General features: G+C 35.2%; 1 protein-coding gene across 1 annotated transcript; it reads left to right on the plus strand.

Moving 5' to 3' along the window:
- Positions 1 to 2,269: 2,269 nt before the first annotated feature.
- On the plus strand, positions 2,270 to 4,712 carry LOC116274435 (keratin-associated protein 20-2). The gene has a single exon (XM_031664948.1). The coding sequence runs from the start codon at positions 2,580 to 2,582 to the stop codon at positions 2,781 to 2,783; it is 204 nt and encodes a 67-aa protein (XP_031520808.1). The 5' UTR covers positions 2,270 to 2,579; the 3' UTR covers positions 2,784 to 4,712.
- Positions 4,713 to 18,376: the final 13,664 nt, after the last annotated feature.

The raw sequence follows: 18,376 nt of genomic DNA on the forward strand, positions 1-18,376 counted from the left end.
TATTTTTTATCTGTTTTTAAAAAACAGAGAGTTTTTTGGCTCTTTTCACTGAAACAGTGTATAAGTAATAGTGTCCAGGGAGTCTTCTCCAAATATCAGTGATTCTTTAAAGAAAAAAAAAAAGACCTTTTCGTAATCAAGTACAGGAAAGATAAAAGATAAGTCTGGAAAATCTTCTCATATAAGCATCAAATAATTTATAGAAGATACTACTAAAATCTTGTCAAAAAATACTTAGACCGAATTAAAAAGGTTTCTACTAGCCCATGATAGGACAACTTGACATCAAAAAGAGAAATAACTACAATTGATGGATACATGTCAGTTAATTAAAACACTATGCTATTGTCATAAAAACAGACTTATCGACCAATGGAGCAGTACAGAGAGCCCAGAAATAAACTCACATATATGCAGTTATTTGATCTTGGCAAAGATAATCATTATACACACTAGGGAAAGTGTAGTCTCTTCAACAAATGATGCTGGGGAAACTGGATATTCACATGCAAAAGAATGAAATTGGACCCTTATCAGACATCCAACAAAAAACTCAACCTGACATGAATTAAAGACTTAAATAAAAAGCCTCAAACTGTAAAACTATTAGAAGAAAACACAGGGGTAAAGATTGCTGATATCAGACTTGGTAATGATTTCTTAGATACGACGTAGTGACTACAGTTTACGATAATGCACTGTGCACTTAAATATTTAGGGTGATGTTATTAAAACGTCTATGAGGCTGGGAGTGGTAGGTAACGCCTGTAATCCCAGCACTTTGGGAGGCCAAGGCAGGCAGATCACCCGAGGTCAGGAGTTCAAGACCAGCCGAGCCAACATGGTGAAACCCCGTCTGTACTAAAAATACAAAAATTAGCTGGGTGTGGTGGCACACATCTGTAATCCCAGCCACTTGGGAGGCTGAGGCATGAGAACACTTGAACATGGGAGGTGGAGGTTGCAGTGAGCCCCCATCGCATCACTGCAGTCCATGCACTCCAGCCTGGGCGCGAGAGAGACTCTGTCTAAAAAAAAAAAAAAAGAAAAAAGTCTATGAGTGCATAAGAATGCTTAAGCATATTATTTTCACAACTGCTAAATTATACACTCATTCTGGAAATTGATAAATGAAAAAAAATCAACTATTTTCCTCTCCTGAATAAACTTATTGATGAGAATGTTTTTCCTCTTTATAGGTTTCTATCTTCTATATGTAGAAGTAATGATAGAATTGTAAAATCAGCATTTTGAACTTCTGGCAATTAATGGGTCTAGGTAACTATTACTGAAAGTAAAAAACTGCAGCTAAAAAGTTTATGAGGGAGATTGTAAAATGAACCCAATTCGCAATCCCAGCATTACTAAATGTGAAGCAATGGGCCACCCAGACACCACGTACGTCCTAATATGATGTAATAAAATGTACACAGAGCAACTATAAAATATCACTCTTGTCAACAAATAGTAAAAATACCCAGAATCACATCAACCTTTGTCATCTACCTGCCGATGGTATGAGGGATAGAGGAAGATATGAAAAGGGAAAACAAGAAAGAAATCAGCCACATCTAAAATGCAAGAATTCTACAGGACAATAATAAAGTTTCCTCAAAACAATAAAATGCATTAAAAAGGAATAAAAAAGAACCATCACATCTCTAAAAAGAATTAAAGACATGCCTAAATGTAACGAATGTGTGTCTTAATGTAAAAAAAAAAATGACTATGAAAATACGTTTGGGAAGCAATCAAGGAAAACTGATCACGAATTAACTATTAGAGGATGCCAAATAATTTTGTAATGTCATTGGTGTGATAATGGTATTGTGGCTGTCTCTGTATATTTTTTTAGACTTCTGTTGTGATAGAGATGTACACTGAAGTACCTATAAGAAAAATGTTGTCTTGCCTGGGATTTGTTTTAAAATATTCAGCAGAACTAACAGTAACTATAAAAAATGTACAGGGAGAGAAGGAACTGATGACAGAATATTGATGGTTATTAAAATCCAGGGATGTGTTTATAAAGCTTCAAATTACAATTCTATATACTTTTACGTCTGAATAAAATTTACTTATGAAAGTAAATAATGAACAAGAAAAAACTTAGCTGACTCTGCGAAATAAACTCTATAGTTAATGGAAGTTATTTTTCTTTGGAGAAGATTCCCACATAATGTATGTACAAGTAATGATAGAATTTTAAAAATCAATCTTTTACAACCCACTCAATGATTAAATTTGACACAAAGTTGTCAAATATTTTAAGCTAAACAAAGTGTGAGTAAGGGCTTTAAAATAAGAAAAATACATTAAAGGCATATGATTTGATCATGAGAAGGCTGACACAATAGCAAAGTCATCTTGTTTATAAAGGCCTCACGTTGTTTAATAAAACAAATATTCAGGAAGTATACTAATACAAATTAATAGAAAATATGCAATCTACAGGTCCTGTGATGGGTCCCACCCACCACTGAGGGTGTATATAAAAGGACTGACCTGGGCATATAGGGATATTCAAACTAAAGAAACTGATTCCTTGCTCCTCAACCAAATCCTCCACTCCTGAAACCATGTGCTACTATGTCAGCTACTATGGCAGTCTGGGTTATGGCTATGGAGGCCTGGGCTGTAGCTATGACTGTGGCTGTGGTTATGGCCATGGCTATGGAGGCCTGGGCTGTGGCTATGGCTGTGGCTGTGGCTATGGCGGCTATGGATATGGCTGCTGCCGCCCATCTTGCTATGGAAGATACAGGTCCTGTGGCTTCTACTGAAAAATATCTGGCAACTCAACCTAGTGGTCTCTTCCACATGGACTTTCTAAATTTCTCTTTATAATTCTTCATATGAGTAATTCATTTTTCTATTATAAAATGTCAACAGCATCCTTAAGTATCTGGAAGAAAAAATAGGTCAGATTCTGCAAGCCTCATCTAGAGTTATTGAAATCATTTGACATGTTTCACAGATTTTTTAAAAAGCTCTGTTTTGCTATTGTACTGTCATTAAATTGTTGATTTTTGATCAACTTATGTGAGAAGATATAAAAATTTCTTTTAATAAACATCTCATTGAAAATATATTGATTTGTTGCATTTTAATTATTTATTACTTATGTGAGTGTTTGCATTTTGGTGTGTTGGCAAATGGAATAGGAAAGAAGAAAATATGAGAAAAAGAAAGAACACCATCTTCGGAGCATCCCAAGATGACAACGATGTTTAGACTAGTCCAACTTCATGCATATTTCTGTTTCTCTATAAAAATACCTTGTGTTTTATTCCCACTCTTCTTGGTTTTAGTGTCAGCGTTTGAATAGGTCTGAGTGAATTTACTATATTGTGTGCAATTTATCTTTTGTTTATGAACCTATTATCTCAGTGTTTGTTGACTCAAATACCTCAGATGAAATAACTACTTTATTGGCAGATTCCAACCATGTGTTATACTTTCATTCGTTATGGGTATTTAGAGCCCTATTGTCCTGATGTAAATATTTCAGAGGTATCTGTTCATCATGCCAACTTTGGATATATTCAATTAAAATAAATCAATTGAATATACCTCTTTTGGGATACTTCAATATTTTCAAGTGAAAATTTGCAACATTGCTACATCTTATAGCACATGATGCTATCAATGAGAAAACATCCTATTGGGACACGTTATCACAATAATAGAAGTAATATATTCCATTGTCTTAAAAGTGACTGGCACATAGTAGGCCCTCAATAAATATCACTTAAACGATGAAATGTCATTTGCTTAGATGATGGAACATAAAAAAACTATGTTATTTTAATGAATTACGTTAACTCAATTGGGAGCATAAGATAAATGGAAACTGTGCACACATATACCTATTTCCATGTCCAGAGTCTCATTGTCCAAATGACGACGTTGTATATAAAGGCACTACCTTACGGAATCTGCTTACAGGAGACATGGAGAATTCGGTCTTGCGCAGCTCTTTTCCATCAACCAACTCTTACAACTTTTCCATCAACAAGTTCTATGTTATGTAGATAATAGTAACTTTTTGGTGGAAAAAGATAACTTTTTTGGGCTAACACAATACGATAAGATTGGGCTACACTAAAATACCCTTAAAAAGAATAAGTTGCAATTACTTGTTAACACAAGTAAAAAATACATTAATACATTACCTACAAGGATACTTAAATTCAAATGTAAGTTAGCTGCTAATATTTCGAGTGATTATTCTGAATTATAAAGTTAGCACTATTCATGGCTTGCACAACCAACAACAGAAGATTGAAAAGTCCCTGAACTGCGTGATTGGTGACGTTCAGTCCGAAGAAACAGAGTCCCTTCTCTGTCCTGAACTTTCCATTTCGGACACCATGAGCTGAAATGGCAACTCTCTGATGCCTTGTCCCTGGTTCTGGGCTGGTTCTAGCAGTGTGATATTCTGGCCGTACAGACTCTGTCAGGGTTTCCCTTGAGCAACTCACCTTGCTGGACTCTTCCTTTTGTGCTTCCTGACTCCTCCTCCATACCCACATTGGAAATACTAATTTCATCCCTAACTACTAAAAAAAATGTAATTCAAATTCAGCATGCTGTATTTTGATTAACTGAAATCAATGGGATGTCTTACAACTTACAGAAAAGTTATACTCTTTATTTTGGATTGACATTATTCCTCTTCATATATATTCTTTTCTTTTCCTTTTTTTTTTTTTTTTTTTAAGACAGAGTGTCTCTCTTGTCTTGTCGCCCAGGCTGGAGTGCAGTGGCACGATCTAGGCTCACTGCAACCTCTGCCTCCTGGATTCAAACAATTCTCCTGCCTCATCCTCCTGAGTAGCTGAGATTACAGGCGCCTGCCACCATCACGCCTGGCTAATTTGTTTGTATTTTCAGTAGAAATGGGGTTTTACCATGTTGGTTCGGCTGGTCTTAAACTCCTGACCTCAGGTGATCTGCCGGCCTCGGCCTCCCAAAGTGCTGGGATTACAGGTGTGAGCCACTGTGCCCGGCCTATATGTTCTTTTCATGTATTTCATATGAGAAAATAAAGTTTATGTTAAAATGTATGCTTGATATGATTTGGCTCTTTGTCTCCACCCAAATCTCATCTTGAACTGTAATCCCATAATCCCCATGTATCAAGGGAGGGACCCAATGGGAGGTGATTAGATTATGGGAGCAGTTTTTCCCCCATGTTATTCTCATGTTAGTGAGTGAGTTCTCACAAAATCTCATGGTTTTATAAGTGTTTGACAGTTACTCCTTCACACTGTCTCGATCTCTCTTTCTTGCCACCTTGTAAAGAAGGAATTCCCTTCTCCTCTGCCTTATGCCATGATTGTAAGTTTCCTGAGGCTTCCCCAGCCATGCGGAGCTATGAGTCAATTAAACTTCCTTTATAAATTACCCAGTCTCTGGTAGTATCTTCACAGCAGTATGAAAATAAATTTACAATGCTCCTGTAAATTTTATTATATTAATTTCTATTATTTTTGCTTTTTCTGTTCGTGTGCGTGTGTGTATGCATTTATCAGAGTGAAGCAGTGAGAGACAGAGAGAGAGAAGAATAGAGAGATTTTGATATCTCCTGCAGTTTTAATGGCTCTGAAAATTTAAGGATCTGGACATCAGTTCCTTTCACCTAAGGTCATGTGTAATCCAGTTTTTATGTGATTCAGCAGCCAGTGCTACATTTGGTCAGACTTCCAATTACATTCATGTAAGAACATTTTTAATGACATTTTTGCCCAGCAAAATAGTCTTTTTCCTATCACTATATATAACAACCCCTGGGTTTGTCTATTTCTCAACACCCTAAGATTTGGTTGAATTACTTAGCACTGTGCCTCAGAAGAGAGGTAATTCGCTCTTCACACCTCATGTCATCTGGCTGACCTGTAGAGTATAGATAGAATCCCCTGTTGAGTGACTGCTGACTGCCTGATATTTGATGTTAAAATTCTCTGGAAAGGATCTGTTGTTCACCAGCTCACCAGGACGGTGTTGAATGCACTGAGTCACTGTCTCCCTCTTATTCCACTGTTCTTCACATCTGACAGCTCCTTTATTTTTATTTTGAAATCCTCAAACAGCAAATGTGTCTATTTATTCCACTTGTCCTTAAGAATCCCCATACATTGGGAAATGGCAATGAGACAACAGAATCTTATGCAATAAGATATTACTTAGGCAAAAGATGCTTCAAAATTTTTCTATTTGATTTTTAATAAATTACAATGTTTTTCCCAATAGTGGTTTAGCCATCATTGGATTTAAAAACTCAATACTATTCGTGAAATCCTGAGTGCTCAACATAGGTGCTAAGCATTATTTGGCTACCTGAACATCTAGCTTAATTATTTGAAGAAATATGCAATACATATAACACTAGATATATATGTGACCTGATGAAGAAAAATGCTGATTTATTTCCAAATTTCAAAAGAAAAACTTCTCCAATGTCTTTTTGCCATTTATAGCATCTCATGCTATAGATGAGAAAGCAAGTGACAAGAGGAGACACAAGAACAATACTGGATGTCACATAACATATTGTCTTAAAATGATTGGTACATGGTTCGTAACAAATAAGTAACAATCAGATGAGTGAAAGAGGCTGGCAAAGCTATATGAATTTCTCTCTGAAGTCTCAAGTGATCTTAATTGGAAGCATGGGGGAAAAGCAAGATTTTTCATCGTACCTATGCACCCGTCACTAGTTTCGATGTTCAGTGATAATTATGTTCAGTGTTCACTGTCTCAAAATGTTTAGTGTATAACTGGCAGTATTTGGGGGATCAGAGGAAACCTGAGTTCGGCAACTATAAAATCAGAGGAGAAATTTCTTCCCTCTTATGAAAGCTCCCAATAGCTATATTTGGAGTGATGATACATAATTTATATTGATCTCTCTCTTTGACTGTCAAACTTATTGACCTGTACTCTGAAAATAGGTCTAATCTGTTGTACATGAATTATAATTTAGTGAATTTCATTAACTATTTTAAACCAAACAACAACACCACAAAAGTCTTTCCATGACTGTAGGACTTCTATTTCCACCAATACTTCAGGTAACAGCTAAACTCTGAGGAAACAAAAAAGGAATGTGTCACTTTTTGGTCCCTCTGATGCTACCCATATACTTTTAAGAGACATGTCACTGCTGTAGCCAGGGCATCTGTGAGCACAAACATGACCCCCAGAAAAGAAGACACAGAGTTGAGGATGGAGCACCCACTTAACCATGGTGTGTTTTACAGTTACCTCTCTGGCACATTCATAAGGGATGACAAAAGGAAACATGGAGTGTACACAGTTTCTGTCCGTAAAATGCTCATTTATTTTGAGGAAAGATTGAAGTAATACATATAAAAGGAAAAGGCACATACATAAGTGAAAAAAGCAAACAAAAACTTACTCCTATGAGGAATGGAAATAAAACAGAACAAAACAAATGGGATACCGATTTTCATTATTTGCATCACACCATGTCATCAAATCACATGTATTCAACAGGCTACAGAGTGATTCAGAACCTTGAAAATAGAATAAAAGTTTCATTTTAAAGGTCCATAAATTGATCATGGAATTCTGACATAGGAACCAAATTATCTCAGTTATGAGGGCCTTGTTTTGCCAATAATTAAGGGAATCATGATGTTGTCTGAAGTGAATGAATAAGATCTGTCACACTGCACCGCATGTGATTTTCTCCACCCACCAAGGGCATAGAAAAAGGAACTTGGCAGATGGGGACATCCACACAAAAGATACCTACTTCCTGGTCCTCAACTGAACACTACATTCCTAATATAATGTGCTACTGCGGTAACTGCTACTGTGGCCTGGGCTATGGCTACAGTGGCCTGGGCTGTGGTTATGGCCGTGGCTACTGTTGTGGTTATGGTGGCCATGATTACAGCTGCTGCCCCTCACTGTGCTGTAGAAGATGCTGGTCCTATAGCTTCTACTAAGGAATCCGGGGCTGCTTAGCTTATTGGCATAACCATCTCTTTTACTGGCACTATCTCCAAGTGTCTTCACAGGAGAAATTTTTAAATGTTTTCAAAAATACCAACTATACATTAAACTGTCCTAGAAAAATCAATGAAATTCAACATGGACATTTTTATTCAGCATTACCAATTGGATTGTGTGATAGTTTATAGAAAAGTTTTTCTCTTGTTATTGTATTATCTTTATAACACCATGTAAAATTTGATTAAATTTGCTGCAGTTCTACTAAATTATCACCATTAGTTTGGCACCTATGTTTGTATTTGTGTGCAATTAGTCACCTGTGTGTGGCTGTTGGCAGGAGGGGGAGGGAAAGAGAGAGAGAGAAAGGCAGCTCTTTTCTAACACTGCTCATGTAACATAGGAATATATATACACATCTCCTTTAATCTCTTGTATCATTTCTGTTGGCTTATGCTGTCAATCTAAAAAATGGCTACTTTCTCCAACAATAGTTGTATTTCACATCAGAGAATTTAAAATTCTACATATTTGTACGGCTTGTGTCTTTTGCAACACCAGTGATTGGAATATATCAACTAGGGCTCTACCTCAGTGAAATGTTTCTCAATTTATATATTTATATATATACATCAACACATTTAATGATGAAAAAAATGTGATAACATTTTAAGGATGGATTACAAATGTCAATGTAGAATCTTATAATATCAAAGCATGCTTTTAATATATGTGTGTGTAGAGAGAGAAACATTCTAAATATTCATATTTTCATATATATGTGTACAAGAGTATATATATAAAGAATGAGGAGGCATTATCATATTGAACATGTCAGCACTAATAATGACATTCTGGCTTATCAACATGGCAGCCAAATAGTGCTTTAAATTATACCAAATTTTGCCGGGAGCGGTGGCTTATGCCTGTAATCCCAGCACTTTGGGAGGCCGAGGCGGGTGGATCATGAGGTCAGGAGATCGAGACCATCCTAGATAACACAGTGAAACCCCGTCTCTACTAAAAACACAAAAAAACTAGCCGGGCATGGTGGTGGGTGCCTGTAGTCCCAGCTACTCAGGAGGCTGAGGCAGGAGAATGGCGTGAACCGGGGAGGCGGAGCTTGCAGTGAACCGAGATCGCACCACTGCACTCCAGCCTGGGCTACAGAGCGAGACTCCGTCTCAAAAAACAATGTACTGAGAGAATACTTAGCTTAACAGACAGCCAAGTTTCTCCTTGAGATATTTTCCAGATTTTGAAGTTGCAAGGTTCAGTTTCCTAAGACAGTAAGAAACATTTGAAAAGAAGACACAAGTCCATATCAAGGTGATGAGGAGGAAATAGTCACGAGTTCAGGACCTGTCAAGAAGAAGTACCCTTAACTAAAAGACACAAAGGAATATCCTCTACAGGTGGAGGCAGGATTGCTTGAGGTCAGGAGTTCAAGACCAGCCTTGGCAACATAGTGAGACCTCATCTCTACAAGAAATTTAGAAAATTAGCCAGGCATGGTGGCATGTGGCTGTAGTCCTGGCTATTCAGGAGGTGAGGCAGAAGGATCTCTTGAACTCAGGAGCCTGTGTGACCGACAGAGTGAGACCCTGTCTTTAAATAAATAAATAACAAAATAGAAAAAAATCACCAAGTAATCAAATTTAAATTCTAGTTAGTAATGTGATTAAAAACTCAATAGATTTAGTTACAGAAAATCTAAGCTTTAACTTAGGTTGATAAAAACTGTGCGACTGAAGCAAAGATAAAGAAATGGAATGTAAAATATTGAAGACAGTTTAAAGATGTCAGGCCTCATGAATAGTAAACATACATATAATTGGAGTTCAGCAGGTAAGTGTGACAGAAGCCATTTTTTGAAAAGAAAATAAAACATACTTTTTCAAAACTGTTTAAAGACATCACCCTATGTATTACAAAAGCTCTGCACTTCCAAGAATGAAAATAATTAAAGTCACATCTAGGATCAAACCCACCACTTTTGCCAAACTCAGCCTTGTTCACCCAAATCACAGACAGCCCATAAACATGTGAGAGTGAAGAAAATGTTTACTGTTACACAAACTTTGATAAAGTCACTTATTAATTTAAACAGCTTATTTATAGACTATTTTACATTTTTATCTTCAAATAATAATAATTTTATTTCTTCATGTGCACAAATGATACCTTATACTTCTTTTTCTTGCCTGGTTGATTAGACTCTATCTTCAGAACAACACTGGAGAGAGATTGTTTTCTCAGTTATTTTCATTTTATTTGTCATCTCAAGAAGAACAATTCAAAATATTTCATCATTATGAATATTTGCTGCCAGTAGTTTGTAAGTATACTTTATTGGAACAAGAATGTAATATATTTATAGCTTACTAAGAGTTGTTATTTTAAATTGTACTTAGGGTTTTAATAAACACTTCTTTTTTTTTTTTTTTTGAGACGGAGTCTAGCTCTGTTGCCCAGGCTAGAATGCAGTGGCGCAGTCTCAGCTCACTGCAAGCTCCGCCTCCTGGGTTCATGCCATTCTCCTGCCTCAGCCTCCCATGTAGCTGGGACTACAGGTGCCCGCCACCGCACCCAGCTAATTTTTTGTATTTTTAGTAGAGACGGGGTTTCACCGTGTTAGCCATGATGGTCTCGATCTCCTGACCTCGTGATCCACCCGCCTCGGCCTCCCAAAGTGCTAGGATTACAGGCGTGAGCCACCGTGCCCGGCCAATAAACACTTTTTCTGCATCTGTTGATATAGACTTTTACATATTCTTTTCTATCCTGTTATTTTGTTCAATAATACTGACTTTTTTGTACTTTCCTATTTGTTTTAAAATAAAATAAAACTTACAGAAAAGTTGGAAAAAATTCAAAAAGATATTTTATTCCCTAAACAATTTGATTAATTTGCAGCCATGATGCCCCACCACCCTGGAACACTTTTAAGTGTGTATCTCCTACAAATGTGGACATCCTTCTCTGTAACCACAAGACAACCATCAAAACAGGAATAGAAATAGGTTACTACCACCAACTCATCAGACCACATTCTAGTTTCTCAGACTGTCTTAATAATATCATTCACACTAGAAGTACATACTTTAGGATCACAGGCTACATTTAGTTAATTGTGTCTCATTTGTTTTCTTTAATCTAGGATAGTTCCTCAGTCTTTCTTTGATTTTCACCACCCTGATACCTTTGAGGATCACAGATCAGCTATTTTTAAGAGTATTTCTTGATTTGGGTTTGTCTTCTGCTTACTAATAACTAGCTTTAGGTTTTATATTTGGGGCAGGAATATCACAGCAATGATGGCTGTGTTCTGCCCATTACATATCATCAAACAGTATATGATTTTGATTTGTTTGATTTCTAAAAGATGTTAACTTTAATTATTTGACTATAGTGCTGGCTTCTACCTTTATTCACTGTAAAGACACTCTGCTGCTTTATGATTAATAAATATTTTACAAGGAATTATTTTGAAACTATATAAATACCTTACTTCTCATCAAGCTTTCACCAACAAGTTTTAACACCTATTAATGTTTCTTGACTGAACTGATTATTATTATGATGGTTGCCAAATGGTGATTTGTATAAATCTATTGTCCCCTCTACCTTCAGTAATTGGCTGTTCACTATAAGAAAAGGCTTCTTTCTCTTCCCATGTGGTTATCCTAAATGTGTCTATGTCTATAAATACTCATGGATTTATATTCATTAAATGAGTCATAAGATAATTCAATAAAATACTGTAAGTGTTTTATTTAATGCTCAAATGATGGAAGATTTGGCCAGTAGGAAATTTTTCATGCTTGCTCCTGTGTCATTTTTGACACCTCCTGTATGTTCTCGTAATTGCTTAGAACTTCTTTTGGAACAACGATATAGTCCAATATTATCATTTAGCTTTTCTGCTCATATAACTAGTATCAATCAACAATTCAAAGAGATTTAGTTACTTTTAATGAAGAGGAGTGTTTAAATATTAAGATCTGGGCTGTAGATGCATTGCTACTGGGGGGCTGCTATTCCTAGGATTTCTCAGTAGCTAAGCTAAGCTAAGCAGCATATGCATGTATAATGCATATATATTTTTATAGACAGACATTCATAATTATTATTCCATGTCTATCTATATGCTCTTATTAAATGGTAAGTCAGTGCCATAGAGTTAGCACACCTGCCTACCTCCAGAACAGATGCCTCTGCAAGTCCATGGACCCACTATGCACCCTATTAAGCCACAGCCATTATGCCCACCTACAGATAAAGGTTTTTTGTATAGAAGCTAACCCATACATTTTGAAACAAGTGACTTCTTCTTCAAATGAGTACTCGCCAATCCAAGAAACAGAACACAAATAAATCAAGGAAACATGACATCATAAAAGGAAGACAAAAATGTCCAGTAACTGACTCCAAAGACACAGAGATCTACAAATTGCCTAATAAAACAAAATAATTGTTTTAAAGAAGCTTGACAAGCTCTAAGAGAACACAAATAGACAACTCAAATAAATCAGGAAAACAATACATGAATAAACTGAGAAGTTCAACACATCAATATAAATAATCAAAAAAGAACCAAACAGAACTTCTAGAGCTGGAGAATATGATGAATTAAGTAAAAAACACAATAGAGAATTTCAGCAACAGACTTGAACAAGTAGAATAAAGCATCAAGAAACTCAAAGACAAGTCATTAAATTATCCCAGCAGAAGAGAAATAAAGAACAAAAAAAGAGTAGAACGAGCCTATGGAATTTATAGAAAACAATAAAGTGAATCAATATGCACAATATGGGAGTCTTAAAAAGGAAATGATAGACAGAAAAGAACAGAAAGCTTATTTAGAGAAATAATGTCTGAAAAATTCCCAAATCTGGAGAAGTAAACTGACTTCCAGATTCAGGAAAAACAAAAACCACAAGTAGTTTAAACTTAACGAGGTTTACACTAAGATGCAGTATAATTAAATTGTTAGAAGTTACAAACAGATTTTAGAAAACAACAAGAAAAAAGTGACGTCTCATGTAAGTGAACCTCTATGAGACTATAAACAAATTTCTCACCAGAAACCTTGCAGGCCAGGAGATAGTGAGATGATATATTTAAAGTACTGAAAGAGAAAAGCCTACTCAGCAAGATTACCAACTTGACAAAACTATTATTTAAAGATGAAGGAATATTAAAGTTTTTCCAGAGTAAACAAAAATTGAGGAAGTTCATCACCTCTAGATCTGCCTTACAAGAAATGCTTAAAGAATTTCAAATTCTTCAAACTGAAATGAAAACATACAAAACAGCCACATGAAAGTATATGAAATCATAAATCTCACTAGTAAAGGTAAATGTATACACAATTACAAAATGATGTAACACTGTAATGTTGACGTGTATGTTACTTTTTTGACCATTTTCTTCTAAAGGTTGAAAGACAAAAATATTAAAAATAACTATACACACAACTATTTGTTAATAGGAACACAAGATAAAAAGAAGTAAATTCTGACAAGAACACAAAGAGTGTGGAGGAGATAGCGAAAGTGTAGAAATTTTACATGTGATTGAAGTTAAGTTGTTATCTACTTAAAATAGATGGATATGGACAGGCGCGGTGGCTCACAAATGTAATCCCAGTACTTTGGGGACCGAGGCAGGTGGATCACAAGATCAGGAGATCGAAATCATCCTGGCCAGCGTGGTGAAATCCCATCTCTACTAAAACTACAAAAATTAGCTGTTCGTGGTGGCACATGCCTGTAATCTCAACTACTGGGGAGGCTGAGGCAGGAGAATCACTTTGAATCAGGGAGTCAAAGTTTGCAGTAAGTCGAGATTGTGCCACTGCACTCCAGCCTGGGAGACAGAGCGAGATTCCTCCTCAAAAAAAAAAAAAAAATGTATATAACTACAACCTACTTTATGCAAATTTCAAGGTAACTACAAAGATAAAAGCTTATAATACACAGGTAAAACATAAAAAGAAAAGGATCCAAACAGATCACTAAAGAAAATCATTGAATAATAAAGGAAACCATCAAGAGAAGATAACTAGTATAATACAACTGCAAAGAGAAAGAAAAGAATGAATAAAATGTTGAGTAAGCTTTCACCTATCAATAATTACATTAAATGTAAATGGTTGAATTCTTCAATCAAAAGGCATAAAATGACTGTATGAGTAAACAAACAAAAATACACCAAGAGCCAGCAATATGCTGTCAACAATTGATTCACTTCGTGTTTATGGACACATATAAGCTATAAGAAAAGGAAAGGAAAAAGATACTCCAAGCAAATATAACCAAAAGAAAGCAGGAGTGACTCTACTTATACAGAATAGACTAAGTCAGAACTATCTCTATGGCAAAAGAAGGTCATTCTATAATAATAAAAGGGTCAACTCAACAGGAAGATATTACAATTATAAATACATATGTACCCAACATAAGAGCACCTAAATATGTAAGGTAAATAATAGATCTAAAGAGTGAATTGATAGCAATACAATAACTATAGGAGATTCCAATACCCCACTTCCAATAATATACATAATCCAGACAGAGTATCAAAAAAGAAATAGTTCACTTGAACAACACTATAAACCAAATAGCCCTAACAGACATGGGTAGAACTTTTTACCTAACAGCAGAAGAAGGCAAATTTTTCTCGAGTGCATATAGAATGTTCTCCAGGATATTTACATTTTAAGTCACATACAAAGCCTTAACAAACTGAAGAAGATCAAACTGATTTCAAGTACTTTGGTTTGAAACTGGTATCGGCAAATGGAAAATGTCACAGATATACAGAAACTAAACAACACACCCTTGAACAACCACTGCGTCAAAGAGAAAATCAAAAGGAAATTTAAAAAGTATCTAGAAACAAATGAAAATAAAAACACGGCATACCCAAATTTACGCAATGCAACAAAAGGAATACTAAGAGAGAGGTTTACAGCAATAAGTGCCTGTATTAAAAAAGAAGAAAGATCTCAGATAAACAATCTAAATTTACACCTAAAGGCCTATGAATAAAAAGACTAAGCTCAAAGCTAGCAGAAAAAAATAATAATGATTAGAGAAGAAACATATCATATAGAAGAGCAAAAAAGTTGAAAAAAAGTTGAAAAAAAAACTGAGTTGGTGTTTTAAAAAGATAAACAAAGTGACCAAATCTTTAACTAGACTAATTAAGAAAAAAGAAAGAAGATTCAAATAAAGAATATTATAAATAAAAGAGGAAACATTGCAATGGATGCCTCAAAAAGGCATAACGGATTATTATGAACACTCATAAGACAACAAACTGAAAAATCTGGAAGAAATGAATAAATTTCTAGAAACATGCAACCTACTAACACTGAATCTAGAAAAAATAAAATGCCTGAACAGAATAATACCAAATAAAAAAATTGAAGCAGTACTTAAAACAATCCCAACAAAGAAAGGCTCAGGATCAGATGGAGAAAAATCTCTAAAATATTCAAAGAAGAATTAATACAAATACTTCTTAAGCTCTTCCAAAAATAGACAAAGCACCTCTTCCAATCTTATTTTATGAGATTATAACTACCATGATACCAAACCAGAAAAACACAACATAAGAAAATAAAACTATAGGTCAGTATAATCCAGGAACACAGTTGCCAAATTCCTGAATAAAATACTATCAAACCATATTCAACAGCACACTAAAAGGATTATACACCAAGATCAACTGGAATTTATCCCTGGGATGCAAGGATTATTTGATTATTCAATATAAGCAAATCAATCACTGTGATATGCATTATCAATAGAATGAAATATAACCATCACATGATCATCTTAATAGATGCTAAAAGGCCATTTGATAATATTCAAGAACCATTTATGATAAAGAACCAACAAAAAAGGCATGGAAGAAGCTTAACACAATAAAGGCCATGTATAAAGAGCTCACAGCTAACATTATATAATCACCACAGAAAAACTGAAAGCTTTTCCTCTAAGATCTGGCACAATGCAAGAGTGCCCACTCTTAGTACTTCTATTCAACATCGTACTGGAAGTTCTGGTCAGAGCAGCTCACAAGAAAAAGGAAATAAAGCCTTTCAAATCAGAAATAAATAAGTGAAATTATCTGTTTGCAGGTGACATATGATTATAAATGTAGAAAACCCTGAAGAGAGAGAGGATAATAAACTCTAGAACTGATAACCTTAGTGAAGTTGCCGTGATACAAAATCAGCATACAAAAATCAATGACATTTCTATATACAGACAGCAAATTATCTGAAAAGGAATTTTTTAAAACTATTTTATTTACAATAGCAACAAAAAAAGAAAATACTTGGGAATAAACAAAACTAGGAGGTGAAAAGTCCATATAGTAAAAGCTATAAAACATTGATAAAATAAATTCGAGAGGACATAAATGGAAAGATATTTTGTGTTCATGAATTGGGAGAACTAATATTATTAAAATGGCCCTACTACCTAATAAGATCTACACCTTTAATGCAATCCCCAACTAAATATGCATTGCATTCTTCCCCCCACCCCAAAAAAATCCTAAAATTCATATGGAACCAAAAAAGACTCTCAATAGCCAAAATAATCATTAGCAAAAAGAAAAATGCTAGAGGCACCACACTACTTAACTTTGAAACATATTACAAAGATACAATAACCAAAACAGCACAAAACTGGCATAAAAACAGACATGTAGACCAATGGAACAATCATTGTTCCACTGAATCAGTTCTGTGTTCTGTTACGCAGTACAGTGTCTATGGTTAACAGTAATGCATTGTGTATTACAAAATAGCTAGAAGAATGGCTTTTGTATGCTCTTGCCACAAAGAAATGACAATTGCAAGAGGTGATGAATATACTAAGTATTCTGATTCTATCATTATACAACATATACATGTGTTGAAATATCAAATTGTACTCTATAAATATGTTCAAGTATAATGTGTCAATTAGAAAAGAAAAAGAAGAAAATAAAAAGAATAGAGAGACTGGGTGCAGTGGCTCATGCCTGTAATCCTGACACTTTGGAAGGCCAAGGCAGGTGGATCACTTGAGGTCAAGAGTTCAAAACCAGCCTGGCCAACAAAGTGAAGCCCCGTCTCTACTAAAAATACAAAACAAACAAACAAACAAAAAAAATTAGCCAGTCGTGGTGGCAGGTGCCTGTAATCCCAGCTATTCGGGAGGCTGAGGCAGGAGAAACACGTGAACCTGGGAGGCGGAGGTTGCAGTGAGCCACAGTCGCACCACTGCTACAGCCTGGATGACAGAGCAAGATTCTGTCTCAAAAAAAAAAAAAAAAAAGATTGCCTCAATCAACAGTGAAGAGACAATCTACAAAATGGGAGAAAATGTTTGCAAACCATATATATAAGAGGCTAATATACAAAATGTATATGGAACACCTACAACCCAATAGAAAAGAAACAATCTGATTAAAAAATAATCAAAGGGTCTACATACACATTTCTTAACAGAAGGCATATAAATGGCCAACAGGTATAAAGTGATGCTATGTTTCACTAGTCATCTGGAAGATGAAAATCAACCTCAGTGAACTATCACCTCACACCTGTTAGAATGGCTACTACTAAAAAAAAAAAAAAAAGAAGATAAGGAGTAAAAGGAATCCTTGTATACTTTTGGAGTATATAAAAATTAGCTAGGCCATTATGGAAAACAATGTAGCTGTTCCTCAAAAAATTAAAAACAGAGTTACCGTATTATCCAGTAATTTCACTCCTGGGCCTTTATTCGGGGAAATAATATCTGGATGTTAAAGAGATATCTGCATTCCCATATTTATTGCAGCATTATTCATAATAATCAAGATATGGAAATAACCTAAGTGTCCATCAATCAATGAGTGGATAAGAAATGGTTTACACTCACACACACACACACACACACACACACAAAATAAAATATTTTTCAGCTTTATGAAAGACAAAATTCTGCCATCCTGTCATTTTCAATAACATGGACAAGCCTGGAGGATAGTATGCTAAGTAAAATAAATCCAAAAAAGACAAATACTTCATGATTTAATTTACATGTGGAATCTAAAATAGTCAAACTCATAGAAGCAGAGAGTATTAATAAAAAGATGGTTGTCAGGGGCTGAGGGGAGAGGGAGATGGGAAGGAGTTGGTGAAAGTGTACAGTTTCATTTATAAAAAAAAATAAATTCTGCAGATTGAATGGGCAGCATAGTGACTACAGTTAATGATACTCTATTGCATACTTGAAATATGCTAAGAAGATTTTAGATCTTAGCTGTACTCATCACAAAAAGAAGAAAAATTGTGCTACGTGAAGTGATGAATATGTTAATTAGCTTGACTGTGATGATCATT

Source organism: Papio anubis, chromosome 4, assembly GCF_008728515.1.
Source record: "Papio anubis isolate 15944 chromosome 4, Panubis1.0, whole genome shotgun sequence".
In the NCBI taxonomy this organism is placed as follows: Eukaryota; Metazoa; Chordata; class Mammalia; order Primates; family Cercopithecidae; genus Papio; species Papio anubis.